At 31.0% G+C, this 17,911-nt stretch overlaps 1 protein-coding gene across 1 annotated transcript; it reads right to left on the bottom strand.

Annotated features, from left to right (window-relative positions):
- Window positions 1–12,979: 12,979 nt before the first annotated feature.
- Window positions 12,980–17,236, bottom strand: LOC122853816. The gene is made up of 3 exons (XM_044154236.1): window positions 16,973–17,236; window positions 14,588–16,224; window positions 12,980–13,175 (listed from the first exon to the last, which is right to left on the bottom strand). The coding sequence occupies exons 1-3, from the start codon at window positions 17,234–17,236 to the stop codon at window positions 12,980–12,982; spliced, it is 2,097 nt and encodes a 698-aa protein (XP_044010171.1).
- Between the last annotated feature and the right edge of the window lie 675 nt (window positions 17,237–17,911).

The raw sequence follows: 17,911 nt of genomic DNA, 5'->3' as shown, positions 1-17,911 counted from the left end.
AATTTTTAATTATCAATAAACCGTAAGTAGATCAATATAAAATTTTTTACTTACTGAAAATTAAAAAAAAAATCTAATAAGCTGGCATAACTTTTTCATTTATTATGTAATCCTGATCAAGTAAGGCCTAAAGTTACTAGCTATTTATGTGTGTAAATTATGTGTGTAAAGAAAAAAATTTATTTATAATAATTTTTTTTTTATATCAATAATTATGCTAGCTTTTATCGAAAAACGATACAATTTATTGATTGACACAAACCGTGTAATAAAAAATTTTATTATAATAATTTCTTTCTTTTATTGACAATAATACTAGCTTTTATCGTAGGCTAGCATAACTTTTTTATTAGTCATGTAATTCTGATCAAATAAGGCTTAAAATTTAGAAGATAAAAAAAAAATTATAAATTTATAAATTTTTTTGTTCACACACATAATGAGCTCGTAAATAGCTCATAATTTAGGGCCTGACTTGATTTGTATAGAATAATAAATAAAAAAGTTATGCTGTCTTACGTTAAAAGCTAGCATAATTGTTAATAAATCGTTTTTCTTTCTCATTTGTCTCTGAGAGGCTCTGTGTTTGTGAACTAAATTGTTTATTTTTATCTTAAACTTTTATTTAAGATTTCGGATGGCTTGTGATAGGTTTTGGTATCGATACGATTTTAATAATTGTATTCAGCACTTTATAAAAATTAATGTCATTTATTTAAAAAACGCAATAACTTAAACACTATTATATTACATAATTACAAGTGTTCCTTGACCTTGTAGTTGTAAGTTACAATGCCAATATTTGTTCCTTTGTGTTCTAAAATGTTCTGATAGGAAACTAACCACAACCCGGCACTGTGACACTATAAATTGTATTAATTTATCAATCACAATTCTTGTTGTGTTCTTTGTGTTGTAAAATAGTAAACTATGTGTACTCGATAATTTATTATGTGTATTTTGTGTATATTAATTTATGTGGACTAATTATTTGAACTAAATGAAAAACTGAATGTGTGCTAGACTGTGTTCTTACTACGACTGTACAAGACTAAGGAAAAAATGTGTGCCGTGATTCTAGCTTGAGTGTGCTTGTGTGTGTGCGTGTACGTGTGACTTGTTGAATCCCATCAATCTCAAACACTCTGTGATTTTAAAAATTGAAGTTGTTGCTACTTTGCCCGAGAAATTTGCCTGTACGAGTCTGTACCTTTTAAACTTTGGAAAAAAATTAATTATTTTCAAAGTTAAAAATCGTAGATACTTTTAGAGACAGATCGGTAATTTTTTAGAGATCGCCAGAGATTACAGAGACATCTTTCTCTATTTTAGTCTTGCGCAAATCGACTGTCTCAAAAAATTTTTTTTAGAGGCTACATAGATTGAGCAGAGACTACTTCAGAGTTTGCCGAGTCAGAGAGAGTCTAGTTGAAGTCAGTTAAGGGCTTAAAGAGACTATTAGAGGCTGTTTTTAGAGACAAAATTCCATCTCGAGTTATTAATGAATAGATATATATTTGGTAGTTCTTATAATTATACATCATCAAAGATATGAATTTATCGATAGTAAATATATATAATATATTTATTATTATTCATATTTTATAGAAAAAATTTAATATGAATCAATAATATAATTAAAAATAACGTAATAAATACGAACATTCATTTATCGCTAGTACATATGGGGCATTCTTAGTCAAATCACGGGGTCATCTGCCTGACTCCCTACGATTTTGATAATATGAGCTATTTTTTGTTGATTTTAGGCTGAAATTAAGCCTCTTATTTTTTTAGATTTTTTCATTAATTTTTCTAGACTCCATCATCTTGAATATCACTATTTTTGCAATTTTTCAAAAAGGACCACTTTTTTTTCTGAATTCTTTTTCACAGAATCAGGTACACAATACACGCATTTTAAGCATAGCAAAAATCTGAGTCCAGAAATATAAATATTTTTTATTTATTTTTGATATTTTTTTTTTCAGCAAAAAAATTTTTTGTTCCCAGAAAAAAAATTTTTTTTTTCCAAAATGAATATAAGTTTATAATATATAAGTTTTTGATTTCAGAAAAATAAAATAAATCTAGATTTTCCCTTGGTAAATTTTCTGTTTCGGCATTTTTAGAAACTTTTTATGCTGAAAATAAAAATGTCAAAAATAAAAAAAAAATATTTATATTTCTGAACCCAGATTTTTGCTGTGCTTAAAATGCGTGTATTGTGTACCTGATTCTGTGAAAAAAAATTGAGAAAAAAAAAAATGGTCTTTTTTGAAAAATTGCAAAAATAGTGATATTCAAAATGTTGGAGTCTAGAAAAATTGATGAGAAAATCTAAAAAAATTAGAGGCTTAATTTCAGCCTAAAATCAACCAAAAATAGCTCATATTATCAAAATCGTAGGGGGTCAGGCAGATTACCCCGTGATTTGACTAAGAATGCCCCATATATATGTATATACAAGTATAATATATGTAAGCAGCTTTTGTATAATAAACGACCCTTAGCTAGGTGTGGTCCAGAAATTGGATCCGTGGACCACAATGTGCGTCTAAATGTTGATTTCCATGCAGTTCACAAGTTGCCGCGTTCACAATTAGCTGCGTTCTCCATTGACCCACGAGCCAAGTGATCCACCGTTCAAGGTAGTAATTAGTTTTTTATTGAATATACATATATATTAGACCTGTCCAAAAAAAAAAGAATTTTTATTTTTGTACCCTCCTGAGGTCTAAATTTGTTCTTTATGATGACACAAAAAAAAAATAAAAAAAATTTTTTTTTAGGGTTTTTTTTGAGCCCATCGGGTTTTTGTATTTTCCATTTGATTCACACGCGCGCGTATGGCTGTATATCTTTGACTTCGCATAACTCAGTCAGTTTTAATCCTAGAGAGTTGATATTAGTTTCATTTTTTAGCTCATGGAAATACCTTTAAATTGTCACTGTACATTTTTTTGTACTGTTAATAGTTTTGTTTCAAGAAAACCTGAAAAATCATGACTTTATAGGTATATGCAATTTAACTTGTAAACGTATTTTATTATTATTATTAGTAGGATACGTATTATTATTTGAAAGTATAAAATTGTCGAGCTTGATAGAGAAAAAAATTTTCATGTTAAATAAAATATGTTTAGCAGTTAAATTGCAAATCATGATTTTCAAGTTTTTATTGAGACGAAAAAAAAAAACAGTACAAACAAAATGTACGGTAACAATTTGAAGGGATTTTCATAAGCTACAAAATGAGACTAATATCATTTTTCTAGGATTAAAACTGACTGAGTTATGCAAAGTCAAAGATATTCAGCCATACGCGCGCATGTTAATCAAATGGAAAATACAAAAACCCGATGAGCAAGCTCAAAAAAAATCCTAAAAAAAAAATTTTTTTACGGAGGCTAGGAGCCGAAAGGCTCAGCCGCAGTAATGGGTTTATCCCCCAAAAAAAAAAAAAAAACGTTTATAACTTCTAAACTAATTGTCGTAAAGTCTCCGGATTTGGCTCAAAAGAAGCGGCTCTGGAAATTCTATCGCCCCTAAGAAAAAAAAACATTATCTATTCGGCCATTTTTTTTTTTTTTCCCAAAAAACGAAAAAAAAAAAATCGTGTTTTTTTTTTTTTTTTTTTTGCACGAAAAATACTATTCGTACGATAAAAATTCATTTGAAAAAGTTATAGAATTTTTTTTTGGACAGGTCTAATATATATATAAATATATAAATAATTATATATTTATATATATATTGTTACGTTTTAGGGTTAAAATAAATGATATCTCTTTTTTCTATTTAAATTAATAGATCTTTATTCATTTGCTATTCTATTGTAACTGCAACTTAACTCTTTCTCTCATCTCTTTCCCGTTACTAAGGTCGTCATTTGTTATTAACTAATTCTATATTGTCTGTCTCTGTCTACCATATAGAAGGAGGGAATGATCAACTTCATATTCGTAACACTACCCTCCGCCCAATGAAGATTGTCGTCCCGACAATCCGTAACCTACAGCTCAAGAATGTTCAACAACCTGATTATATCAATCAGATCCCTGACCACTGGGGATTCTCGAGTTATCCTACAATTCTATTTCATATCTACAGTCAATTTTGTTCAGTCAATAGAATATCTTCATTCAATCTATCTTTTTTTTATTGATTTATTCTTCTCCTAGATATTTGTCTTCTCCTAGATGATTAATTGTATTTATGATTGCAATTTTATTATTCCTCCATTTAGTATAATATCAACCTAAATAAGTAAATTAAGAAAACCTAAAAAAAAAAAAAAAAAATATATAATTTGCACAATTATGGTTATTATTTATTCATTTTCAAAGCGTCCTTTGAAAACAAACAACATCAATTATCATTTTTACTAGTATTTTAATCTGTGGTGTACACCTATAAATAACCAAGTCACATTCATGCTCTTATTCAGGCCATTGATGAGAATTTCTCATCAAAGGGACAACACGTCCACTATGATTCCAAGGAATCATGCTAAGGCAGTGACCAAAAATTTACCTAGGATTTTATTTATTTACTTCTCAACCTCGTTTCCTACTCGAAACAAGGAACCTCTGTCCATCGAGGGCCATTTTTACCTTAAACCTTGTTTCCTACTCGAAACAAGGAACCTCTGTCCATTGAGGGCCATTTTTTTTTTTTTACCTTAAACCTTGTTTCCTACCTGAAACAAGGAACCTCAGTCCATCGAGGGCCATTTTTTACCTTTAACCTTGCTTCCTACCTGAAACAAGGAACCTCAGTCCATCGAGGGTCATTTTTTAAAATTCCCATCTTACTCTTACTTGAAGTAAGAACTTCTAATTTTTATTTCATGTATGCATAAATTCTGTTTACATGTAAACTATTTTGTTAATTTTATTTTAATGATTCTTTTTATTTTCATCACAACTATTTGCATAGTGGCCCAATTTTTTGCATTTGAAACAAACAATTCCGGATTTATTTTTATCAATTTTTCCTCCATTTGTTTATTATTTTCTTGATGTGAATTATTTCTCTTAATAACTGTATTATTTCTTCTCTCATTATTTTTCTTGATTCTTCTAGTTCCTTTCTGATTAAATTTCCAAATGCATTTAATTTATCGTCGAATTCTTGTAAATTTTTTGCCATTTTAATTCAGATGTTTGTCACTTTTTTAATATTGATTCAAATATTAATCACTTTTTTTTTTATTAATCACGTTATTTTCTTTGTATTTTTATTTTTGATATTAATTCTGTGAGCGTTTCACTATTTTAAAAATAAAATAGAATTCAACTCAAATATCTTAATGAATTTATATTTTTTATTTTATTATTTAATCCTTCCTTTCTATTTTATTTCTAATTTTTCTTCTGACACCAATGTTACGTCAATTTTGTTCAGTCAATAGAATATCTTCATTCAATCTATCTTTTTTTTATTGATTTATTCTTCTCCTAGATATTTGTCTTCTCCTAGATGATTAATTGTATTTATGATTGCAATTTAATTATTCCTCCATGTAGTATAATATCAACCTAAATAAGTAAATTAAGGAAACCTAAAAAAAAAAAAAAAAAATATATAATTTGCACAATTATGGTTATTATTTATTCGTTTTCAAAGCGTCCTTTGAAAACAAACAACATCAATTATCATTTTCATTCATTATGGGAGATTAGGAGCGTAATGTAGAAAGGTGCAGAAGAAACCTGAAATACGCGCGAAACCATAATACAAATTAACTACAGATAATTATAAAAACTTGAGTAAGACACAGATAATATAATATTAAACAAAATGATTGATTTATTTATAAATTACAACAACTTTACCAATAATATTGATGCTGAGTAAAGACCTTGGTTTGACCTTAATTGGCTTGCTGGTGAATCGTTACGATAAATAGTTCATTTGCCAATAAAATAATTTTGTGGTGATATATATTTATATTGTAACCGATTTTCTGACCTGCGCGGCGAGAACTATCGGCCAAGGTTAACAACGAGGATTTCTTACCAACCTCCTCAAAATCACAGGGGGGAGCCATGTTGGTTATCTTGGAAGCAAACAACCGTGTGAGTAACGAGAACAAAAACGGAAACCTAACTCAGTCTTAGAAATCGTAGAGGGGTGCGGTCCACCTGATCGGATTATGAACCAAACCTGAGGAAACTGTCGTGAACCATGTATAGTGTGTTACATACGCCTATATTACATTGCGACTATACTATAGTAAAATATCTACGTCACAGGTATTATAAGTGTGGGAGCAAATAGTCTACACGTGAAATATGTATTTTGTATAGGGAACCATACAGCGATCCATCGTGACCAGGTCTTACACATACGTTGCCATTGCAATAATAATATATCTCAATATTATAATTATTGTTATTATTTACAGCGATTCGTGAACTCACCCATACACATTTATGTGTAATGATGGTCTAACCACCACATACACATTATGTAACGAGAATATAATAATAATTATTATTATAATAAGAGAGTCATATACCGTGATCATAAGTATTAGTCTGTCATCGGAAATTCGGACAGAGTTTCACCAGGACTTAACTTCTGATACCTCGAGAGCCTTGACGACAGATCCAAACGACGTCGAGAGAACCAGTAGTGAACCAAGAGAGCCAGTCAAGAGAAGGTAGTGATCAGTTCGAGAGCCAGACAAGTTGTGTCGTCGAACGACGACGTTCAGTGCTTAGCTGCTGTGAGCTCTCACCCCACTCAGTAGCACTCCCCTCTCTATCGCCCCCGAACATGCGCAGCTTTCCTAGCCCGCAGTTCGATAGGTTTACGGTCGGGCTTCGTACGCAGCCTTCGTTGAGTTCATCTCTTCGATGGAGGAGTGGAGCATTCGCCGCGATAAAGTTTGGTGTATCAAAACGCCTTATAAACATCGAACAGGCACCCCATTGATGTCATTTATAATACTCTTGACCCTACACAGAGCCTTGCATTAGGTTATTAACACGCAAGCGTTAACAAATAAATAATCTGTATTCTTTCCGATGATTATTTATTTCGAGAACCCACGAAATAATAAATTTCGTTACAATGTATATTACAAAACGTTACGAAGCATCTTTTTCAGCATATATGAATATATACGTCATCAAAAAACACAACGAAGGTCTGGAGTACTACAGTATTCAAACCAACAGCAAGACTTAATAGGGTTTCTGTTCCGTCGGACGACGACTTCTCAAATAGTTTCTAATATTTTGGCAGCATGACTGATTGAGAGACACGACTGTAGAGAAGCCCCACGGTGTAAAATAGACTAAAAAATTAAATAGAGACCTTTGAGGTCACTGCCAGGTAAACTAAGGGTTGTAACCCAAGGTGAAAAGACAAATTCATAAGAAAAATAAATGGCTTGAGCGCTCTTGCCTTAAATTCCTGGCGTCGACATCTCAAAGGGATGTCGACAAGCAACAGAGAGAAAGCGTGCAAATGCGGCACATGTTGTACAGGCATTGCAAGGAGTTCAGGGCCTCGGATAACCTTGGTCACCCAGGCAACTTCTTGCAATAGTATAAACTAAACAGATTTTTTCTCTCTTTTGTGTTCAAAAGAAATAGATTTCCCACCACTCATTGAAAATGGGAAGAAGTTCACCGTGAGGGTACGAAAAAATAGGCATTCGGTTATTAACGTTCTCTGCAGTAACATCTCAATTACTCAGCAGCCAAAATATAAAATTATATAATTCATACACATTAAAATAGTTGTTAATCATCATAACATATTCACTCACATTCATACAATACAAACAATAAACAAATTACATTTCAAAGATATCCAGCAAGTGTCTTTTAATTAATATACCTCTGTTTCAGTTTCCATTTGAATATTTTTTAAAATAATATCTTCCTCCCCTTTTATGAAAAAACAAATTTATTTACTATATATATGTTATTCTTGTAACAATTTTATTTTGGTAATTAATTTTTGAAACCAATTATTTGGACCCTTTCATAAAAATTCTATCTTTTTTCTCAGAAGGATGCGGTACTGTTATTTTTTTATCAATTTATTATTATTTCAAAATAATTTTTTTTTTTTTTTTCATAAATTTTAATATTAAAAAATATTTCTTTATTTTATTAATGAATGTCCATATCGTGGAATCATACAAAGATGTCCAATTACATCAACATCGATGTACATATGAATTATATATAATATATACATTAATAATGAATGTACATGTAAATTCATATAATTTTTGCCATCGATTCATTCGTGCCACGGAATATTTCGATGGTACGGTTGACTGACTGACTTTTAAGAATTCTTTATTTATCCATACAAGTACATTAATGTTTTACACGTGTTCATTACATTGGTGTATTGTTACATATTAGTTTTATTGTTTTATTTGTGGTTTTATCTTTTTGTAGATGTAACGCAAATTAGATGTAAGTTTTTATTTATTTAAAATTATTAAAAATGAGTTTTTGTGTTAATTTTTAGCCTAACATTTTTCATAGGAAAAAATATTCATTAAAACCTAATTGGAATTTGTGTTTATTTTTATATTTATGACTAACTTAAAACTAAATAACATTCTATACATAGTTTTATAACAAGAATACTTTTTACATGTATGTTATTTAAGAAATGATTAATTTTTATTTCAATAATATTTGTTGAGGTAATTTATACTTGTCCCAAGGACTTTTAGTAAATCTAACACATGTGTTTTTTAGTATATCTGGAAAGTTAGTTTTTTCTGTATAAAATTTTTTAGTTAATTCTTTGATTAATAATGTATTTGTATTTTCATGTAATATTTTTATTTTTGTGTAATTGTCTACGTTTAGTATCATTCTTAAGCATTTATTTTGAATGCGTTGTAATTTATTGTAGTTGGTAGTGGATGTATTGCTCCACACTGGTGCTGCATACACCATAATGGGTCTTATGCATGTGTTGTATATTATTTTTTTATTATTTTCAGTTTTATTAACTATTTTTGTTTATGAGTGGATAAAGTATAGCGATAGCTGCACTGGTTTTTTTGACTATGCTATTGATATGATATGAAAAATTTAATTTTGTATCAAGAGTAAGGCCTAGATATTTAGCTTTGTTTGTTTCATTTATTTCTTCTTTAAATAATTTCAGTTTAGTTTTACTCTTTTTATTTTTGTGTGTGAAAATGACTAGTTCTGTTTTATTAACATTTATTTTTATTTTCCAGTCATCATTATAAGTTTCAAGTTTGAGTATATGTTTTTGTATGTTGAGTAATAGAATATCCTTGCTCCCTGATGAAGCATATATGGCTGTATCATCAGCAAACAAGGCTAAGTTAGTTTCAGGATGTTTAGGAATGTCGTTTATATATAGCAAAAAGAGTGTGGGTCCAAGTATGGATCCTTGTGGTACTCCAGCTGCTATATTTCTGAATGAACTATTTGCATTATTAATTGAGACTGTGAATTGTCGGTTTGATAAATAATTGTTTATAAATCTGGTTAAGTAATGTGGAGTATTTAATTGGTCAAGTTTATAAATGAGGGCTCTTCTCCAGACAGTGTCAAAAGCTTTTTTAATGTCCAGGAGAAGAAGACCCGTGCTTTTATTAATATTAAATTGTGTTGAGATGTGGTCAGTGAGTCGGGTAAGTTGTTGTGTTGTATTATGGTATTTTCTAAAGCCAAACTGCTCTGGTATAATAATATTGTTTTTAATTAGATGGTTATTTAGTCTATTGTTTATTATTATTTCTAGGACTTTACCTAGAGTAGGGAGAAGGCTGATTGGTCTGTAATTTTGAGGTAAATTTGGATTTTTGCCAGGTTTTTTAAATGGAGGAATTTTAGCTTTCTTCCATTGATTTGGAAAGTAAGAATTTTTTAGACATGCATTAAAAATATAGATAATTTGAGCTAAAGCTTTTTTTGATAAATTTTTTAAAATAATATTTTGAATACCATCAAGCCCAGGGGCTTTTTTAGGTTTGAGTTGTTTTAATGTTTCTTTAATTTCTTTAGCTGTGACAAGTTTAATTGAATTTATGTCTATTGGTTTATGTTTTATTAATTTATATTTTAGATTAACTAAATTTTCAGTCTTATCATTACTCAAGTTCTCTGTTAAGTGATGTACTTTTTCAAAGACCTCAGCTATTGCTTCGGCTTTGTCTACATTATCTATGGCTATGCCATTGTGGCCATGTAAATTTGGGATAGTGTTATCTTTGTTTTTTCTAATTTTTATAGCATTTCAGAGTGTATTATCTTTGGTGCTAAGTGTTTCTAATTTATTTTCTAAAATATTATTTTTCAAGATGCTTATTTCAGTCTTAATTTGTATGTTTAAATTATTTTTTATTATTTTATACCCTATTTTTCTTGTTCTTTGAAATTTTTTGTTAACACTATTTCTAATTTTAATTAATTTTGTTATGTAATCTGGTAATTTATCTGGTGTATGATCTATTTTTGATTTTTTAATTGATTTATTAATCGCTGTTTGAATGTTAGCAGTTAAAAGAGTGATAGTATTTTCTATATCTTCCATATTGCTTATTTTGTTATTTATTTTGATGTCTGATTCTAAACTGTTTCTAAATTTTTTCCAGTCAGCTGTTTTGTAATTTAGTCTTTTTATTGTTTGTATTTGTACGTTTGAATTTACAAGTTTAAATAGTACAGGTTTGTGGTCTGAGTCCAGTTCGTTGACCACTTCTGTATCTATTGATGAGTTTATGTTTTTAATCAAGGCTATATCTATTACTGAGGGTCTAGCACTGTTGCTAGGATATAGTGTGAAGTTATCAGGATATGCTATTGAGATGGAGTTGTGGTTTATGAAGTCGTAAAGTGCTTTGCCACTTGGATTATTATTGTAGCAATGCCAAGATGTGTGTTTTGCGTTGAGATCCCCTGCTATTATTACTTTGTTATTTAATTTTAATAGTTTATTTATTTCATCAATGTTTAGTTTAATTTGTGGAGGTGAATGAAGTGAAATAATTAATGTGTTATTGACTGTAATACTATGTGCTTCTAATTGAGTATTTAATGAAAATTCTTGATGTATAATTCCTTTTTTGACTAGTATAGCTACCCCTCCACCCTTATTGTTACCTGGTCTGTCTTTTATAAGTTTAGTTTCATTGATAAGTAAAATATCTATTTTATATTTTTATATATATAATCCATGTTGTTGATATGCTTTTGATATGGCTTGAGTTTGTGCTATTAAGTCATTTTCATTATTAATTTCTTTCAATTGTGAATTTAACGTTGTTAAAAAGGAAGTTAATTTGTTAATGTCGCATAATGAGTTTAAAAGTTTGATTTGTTCAAGTAAATTGTTGATATTATTGATATCTCTTACCAAGGTTTCTGGTATATTATTATTTAAGTTTATTGGAGATGTGTGCTGTTGTTGATACTGTTGTACATGTGTTGGTTGAACTAATGTTGGTCGACTGAAGCCTGATGGTGTTCTTGTTGATGGTGAAAGTGGTGGATACTGCGTTGATTTGATATTAAATTGTTGTGTTTGTTTTTTACTTTGATAGAATGCTGATCTTTTTTCTCTTGCTTCTTTAACTTTTTCAAGATGTTTCAAGTAGACTTTGCATAGACGATAGTTGGCTGGATGAGCTTCTTGGCAGTTGACACAGTATGCTGGTGTTTTTGTGTCTTTCTTGGTACAGTCCTTGGTTTCGTGTTTACCTGGGCATTTTAAGCATCTTGGTATGTTGTTGCAATTTTTGGCTCCGTGGCCAAATAGTTGACATCTGTAGCATTGGGTGATCTTTCTTGGATTTTTGAAAGGTTCCCATTTGATGATAATATTGAGTATATCTTTGATTTTGTATACGTTTTTGATTTCAGTAGAAGCATCAAAGTGTGCTAAGAAAGTTACTGATAGTGTTGAATTTTCTTTATTTAATGGTTGTATTTTTTGGATGGTATTTGGACCAAGTTTGTTGGTTATGTTATTTAGTATTGATGTTGTGTCTAGATTTGGTAAACCCTTGATTACTAGTAGAATGTCTTTTTCATTTTTATTTGTATATGTATGATATGGACATTTTAGTTCTATTAGTAGATTAATTATTTTTGCATGAGTATTCATGCTTTCTGGAAGAATTGTTACTGTTGTTGGTGAAAATTTGAGTTTGGTTTCTTTTGCATTATTATTGATGAAATCGAAAATGGATTTAGCACCTGAGTTTGTATCAGTGAAGTTTTCTTGTTTGATCACTATTGGTGGTATTTTTTGTTTTTTATTTATATTATTATTTTCCTGAGTATCTTGATTTTCAGAGTCCATTGTCTCATCTCTTAGATCTTGAAATTTGTTGTTATGTACATAACCTGTTGTTGTTGTTGGATCTGTTTTGTGTCTTTTAACGTTGTTGTTGTTAATATCATCCTCTTCAGTACTACTTTCTGATGTTTTTTTCTTTTTATTTTTAACTGTGCACCAAGGACCTTCCATCCTGGTGCTTGGTTGCTCTAATCGAGCTGATTTTATTTTAGATTTCAACTTTGATGTTCACTGTGTGAAGGTTGGAATCGAACTCTATCATCTGGTACGGTTGATTTTGTCGTCAGAGAATATGAATCAGAAAGCATTTTAAGTAGGTGTCGGATAGAATAAAACTACACAAGCTACCTAGTGGCAGAGAGTGAATTTTAAAAGTATCGATATTTTGAAATATTATTTATTATACTTAGTGAGATCACCGCCAGATAGCAAAGCCTCAACTTAAATTCTTATAAGTAATTTTATCTTCTAAACATATAAAGACCTTGGTGAAAAACGTAATCTTCAGCTAGGTCCAGTGCCACAGACATAGTCGTAAACTCGGATATCAATGGATGATTCCACAATGAACATTCATTAATAAAATAAAAAAATATTTTTCAATATTAAAAATCAAAAAAAAAAGAAAAAATTTTTCTAAAATATTAATAAACTAGCAGGTGTTACCCGGCTTCGCCGGCTTCGTAAGTTCAGCAATTAAATATGATAACAATGGTTCAATTGGACTTCTTAATGCTGGCAGTTTAATTTTACCATTTGCACAACATAAACCACTTGGTTCTTTTTTGTATTTTAATGCTTTGCAATAAGTACATTCATTATCCATTAAACCAATTGAAATATTATTTCTGAATTCATAGTCAGTTTCTTGATTATAGGAAAATGCTATCTTTTTTAAAGTTTTCTTGAAACTTTTCTCTTCTATGTCTGGTTCGTTCACTACTGTAAACTTCAGGGATATCATTATCATCATCATCATCTTCGTCATCATCATCATTTTTCTGTTTATCGTTTTTTGAACTTTTTTTTTTTTATAGAAGAATATGATGATTTTCCAATTATTTTTCTTTTTCTCATACTAATTTTTTATAATTATATTAATAATCGTTATATCTTATTAATAAAACGATAAAAATTACCTAGACCAATATATATAAACTTCAATGATCACCTTATATAAAAAAATCAAAAACACTCATTTATATTAGAAGTAAATGTTATGAATTTTAATTATAAATAGTATTGTATATATTTTATACATAGCAACATACACTGAAAAAACGTTCCTGCTGCAGGCACGGTACGTTCCTGCTGCCGTAGCAGTAAAGTAGACTGCGAAGCGCTGTACTGCTGTGAGAGGATTTCTTGGAATTTCTGTACTGCTCTCACTTACTATTATTATTGAATATGAATTGATTTCAAAATCTTGTATATTGTAAAAAAATATGTATAAAGAATTTGAAAAAGATATATTTTATTTGAATATAGAATTGAAAAAAAAAAATTTACATTTTTAATTTACCGTGTAATAATAATAAGTTAACTTATTAAATAAACGAAGAAATTGCATTAACTATGATTGTGAACTAAATTGTTTATTTTTATCTTAAACTTTTATTTAAGATTTCGGATGGCTTGTAATAGGTTTTGGTATCGATACGATTTTAATAATTGTATTCAGCACTTTATAAAAATTAATGTCATTTATTTAAAAAACACAATAACTTTAAAACTATTATAATACATAATTACAAGTGTTCTTTGACCTTGTAATTGTAAGTTACAATGCCAATATTTGTTCCTTTGTGTTCTAAAATGTTCTGATAGGAAACTAACCACAACCCAGCACTGTGACACTATAAATTGTATTAATTTATCAATCACAATTCTTGTTGTGTTCTTTGTGTTGTAAAATAGTAAACTATGTGTACTCGATAATTTATTATGTGTATTTTGTGTATATTAATTTATGTGGACTAATTATTTGAACTAAATGAAAAACTGAATGTGTGCTAGACTGTGTTCTTACTACGACTGTACAAGACTAAGGAAAAAATGTGTGCCGTGATTCTAGCTTGAGTGTGCTTGTGTGTGTGCGTGTACGTGTGACTTGTTGAATCCCATTAATCTCAAACATTCCGCCAGCCATCAGCAATTCATTGCTGATTACTACTCAGCTTTGACAGGAAGAATGATAAGTTTTGCTAGTGGTCTAACTGAGGTGGTAGTAGCAGTTTTTAGTTCAACTACTCTGACTAACCCGTCAGCTCCTGGTAACAACTTAGTAATTCTACCAAGTGGCCATCTACATGGTGGTGCTCGTTCATCTGAAATCAGAATTAATGATCCAACTTGGATCTTATTATTTACATGGTGCCATTTGGAAATGGACTGTTGCCTTTGCAAGTATTGACTTGACCATTGTGAGCAGAATGGTTGTGTTATTTGTTGTATAAATTGCCACCTTGATAACCTAGATGTGGACAAATCAAGTAAACAAGGTTCTGGTACTGCCATCAATGATGTACCAGTTAAAAAATGTCCTGGTGTCAGAGTTTGAAGATCATCAGGATCATCACTAAGTGGTTCTAGTGGTCTTGAATTTAGTATGGCTTCAATTTGAGTTAGCAAAGTTGATGCCTCTTCATATGTCATTTTTGATTCACCAATAGTACGTTTTAAGTGATACTTTGTGGACTTAATGAGTGCTTCCCATTTACCACCCATATGTGGTGCACCTGGTGGATTAAAATGCCATCGTGTTGTGTTTTCTAAGATCTTGTTTTCTAAGACTTGATTTTCTTTAGTGTGCTGAGTAAATAAAATTTTTAATTCTCGTTCTGCTCCAATAAAATTGGTACCACAGTCTGAATATAAGTGTGCTGGAATTCCTCGTCTTGATGTAAATCTTTTATATGTAGCGAGAAACGCTTCTGTTGTGTACTTAGTAACTAGCTCTAAATGAGCCGCTGAAGTAGTCATACATACAAAGGCACAAATCCAACCTTTATATGTTTTGGCTCCTCTTGTGTTCCAATTTTTTAATATTATTGGGCCAGCATAATCAATGCCTGTGTGTTCAAACGCTCGTGTAGGTGTAACTCTTGAAAGAGGTAGTTGGCCCAGCAATTGATGTGCACGAATCCCTCTTTGTCGAGCACACTCTACACATCGTAAAATGTGTGCTTTTACACTTGCTCTTCCTCCAATGATCCAGTAGTGTTGTCTCATGTGTCCTAATGTAAGTTGTGTGCCACCATGAAGTGTACTTTTGTGTGCATAATCAATCAACAACGTTGTTAACCTTGCTGATCTCGGTAATATTGCTTGGTGTTTGGTTTCATAGGATAGAACTGTGTTCTCTAATCTTCCACCAACTCTTAATATTCCTTGTGCATCTATAAATGCTGTTAGTTTACTAAATGGATGAGAGCTGGCTAATGTCCTGTTGTCTAAAATCGTCTTTATTTCTTGACTAAAGTATATTGACTGTGTAGACTTAATCCAGAATGTTTTTGCTTGATCTATTGCTCCATGCATTTTGATTGGATTTTTTCTGAGTATTGAAATAAATCTCAAACAAAGTGCTGTGATCTTAAATAATTTTGTGACTGAAGAGTGTTTTTCAATAAGTGTCCATGGTTCTTTGGTTTCTTGTTTTGTAGCCAATAATGTTAATCCAGGTCTTTCTTCTGGTAGAGATGAACCGGATGTTGTACTAGATTGTTTTGGCCAGGTGTTCTCAGGTTTTACTAACCATGGTGGTCCACTCCACCATAATTCATTGTGTTCAAGTTGTTCTGATGTTATGCCTCTTGATGCACAATCAGCTGGGTTTTGTGTACCTGGTACGTGTCTCCAGCGTGCGTGTTCAGTAATTGTTGAATTTGTGAGACTCTGTTACAAACAAATTCTTTCCAACGAGCTGGTGGTGCTTTGATCCAATCTAGTGTTACTCTTGAGTCCGTCCACAGATGTATGTTCGTGATCTTAAACTGCAGTTGTTTTTTAAAGTGGTCTACGAGTTTTGCTAACAACAATGCTGCTGTAAGCTCTAAACGTGGAATGGTGATCTTTTTTAAAGGTGCTACTTTTGTTTTTGAACATATCAATGTGGTCTTGGCGCCAGTAGACGGAGTGTTTATTGTTAGATAAATGCCATTGCTAACTGTGATGCATCTGAGAAACCATGTAGTTCAATACTTGTGTTCTGATACGTATTGAACCACCTGGGAATTGAGACTCTCGTCAGATTCGTCAATTCATCTCTAATTGTGTACCATTGGTTTGTCTGTGTACTTGGTAGGTTGTCATCCCAACCTAGTTTTAGAAGCCAGAGTTCTTGCATAAATATCTTTGCCCTTATTATTACTGGTGAGACAAAGCCGAGTGGATCGAATATTGTAGCAATTTGTGATAGAATGAGGCGTTTTGTGCACTTGTGATCCTAATTTGTAATCTTTTCTAAAGTTGTGAACGTGAACTTATCAGTCATTGATGACCAAAATATTCCGAGTATTCGGGTGTTACAATTATCGGAATGAATTTTGGGTTTTTCGTTTTTGTTTTCTTCGGTTAATGTTGAGCTCCATTTTGCAAGCGGAAAACCGCCAGCCTTGCAAATTGATCTAAGTTGTGTAGCTACTTCTTTAAGCTGTTCTGGTGTATCACCACCCCCAAATATATCATCGACATAACGTCCTTTTAGAAGTGAAGGTACTGCTTGTGGATACCGCTGACCTTCATCTTCAACTAATTGAAGTAGTGTTCTAACAGCCAAAAATGGCGCTGCTCGTGTACCGTATGTTACTGTGTTCAGGTGATAATGTTGTTCTTGATTGTGTTCGTTAAACCATAATATTCTCTGAAGATCCCAATCATCTCCATGTACTTTAATTTGTCTGAACATTTTTGTGATATCAGTTGAAAATAGGTATTTAAATGATCTTATCCATGTTAATACGTCGACAATGTTCAACAATAAATTTTGTCCTGGATACGTAATATTTATCGATTTCCCTGAGTTTGTTTTACTTGATTTAATTGGATCACCAACGGAAACACAATTAACAGATGATCTCTCAAAACACCATGATGTGTAGCAAGTAATAATGTGGTTTATAATTTAATTTGTGTTCTGGTATTTGTTTCATGTGGTCTAATTGTTCAATTCAGCCATAAAACTTGTGTACAAGGCTTTTGTAATGTGTATCTCGTTACAAGTTAGTATGCTGTAGACATCGATGTGAAGTTGAATATGAATGATCAAGTTGATTCTGACACTCTCAATCAATTCTAACTATATATCTTCCATTGGAGTCTCTTGAATGAGTTTTCTGATAGTGTTCTTCACATCTTTGTTCTTCGACACTAAGATGAGTTGTTAACTTCAGTGGTGGTTCTTCTTGTAGCCAAAACAACTTTAACAGCTCTCAAAAAGCTCCACTTCAGATGTTATTGATCTGTTGTGAAAACATTGAGCGTGGTTTGTTTCATTATTTTGTACTGATGACGAACTAAATGTTATTGATTTAGTATCATCTGTTAATTGTGTTTCCGTTGGTGATCCAATTAAATCAAGTAA

Source organism: Aphidius gifuensis, linkage group LG4 (assembly GCF_014905175.1).
Source record: "Aphidius gifuensis isolate YNYX2018 linkage group LG4, ASM1490517v1, whole genome shotgun sequence".
NCBI classification, from domain to species: Eukaryota; Metazoa; Arthropoda; class Insecta; order Hymenoptera; family Braconidae; genus Aphidius; species Aphidius gifuensis.
Note: the sequence above shows the minus strand (reverse complement) of the source record. Positions and strands in the feature narration are given on the sequence as shown.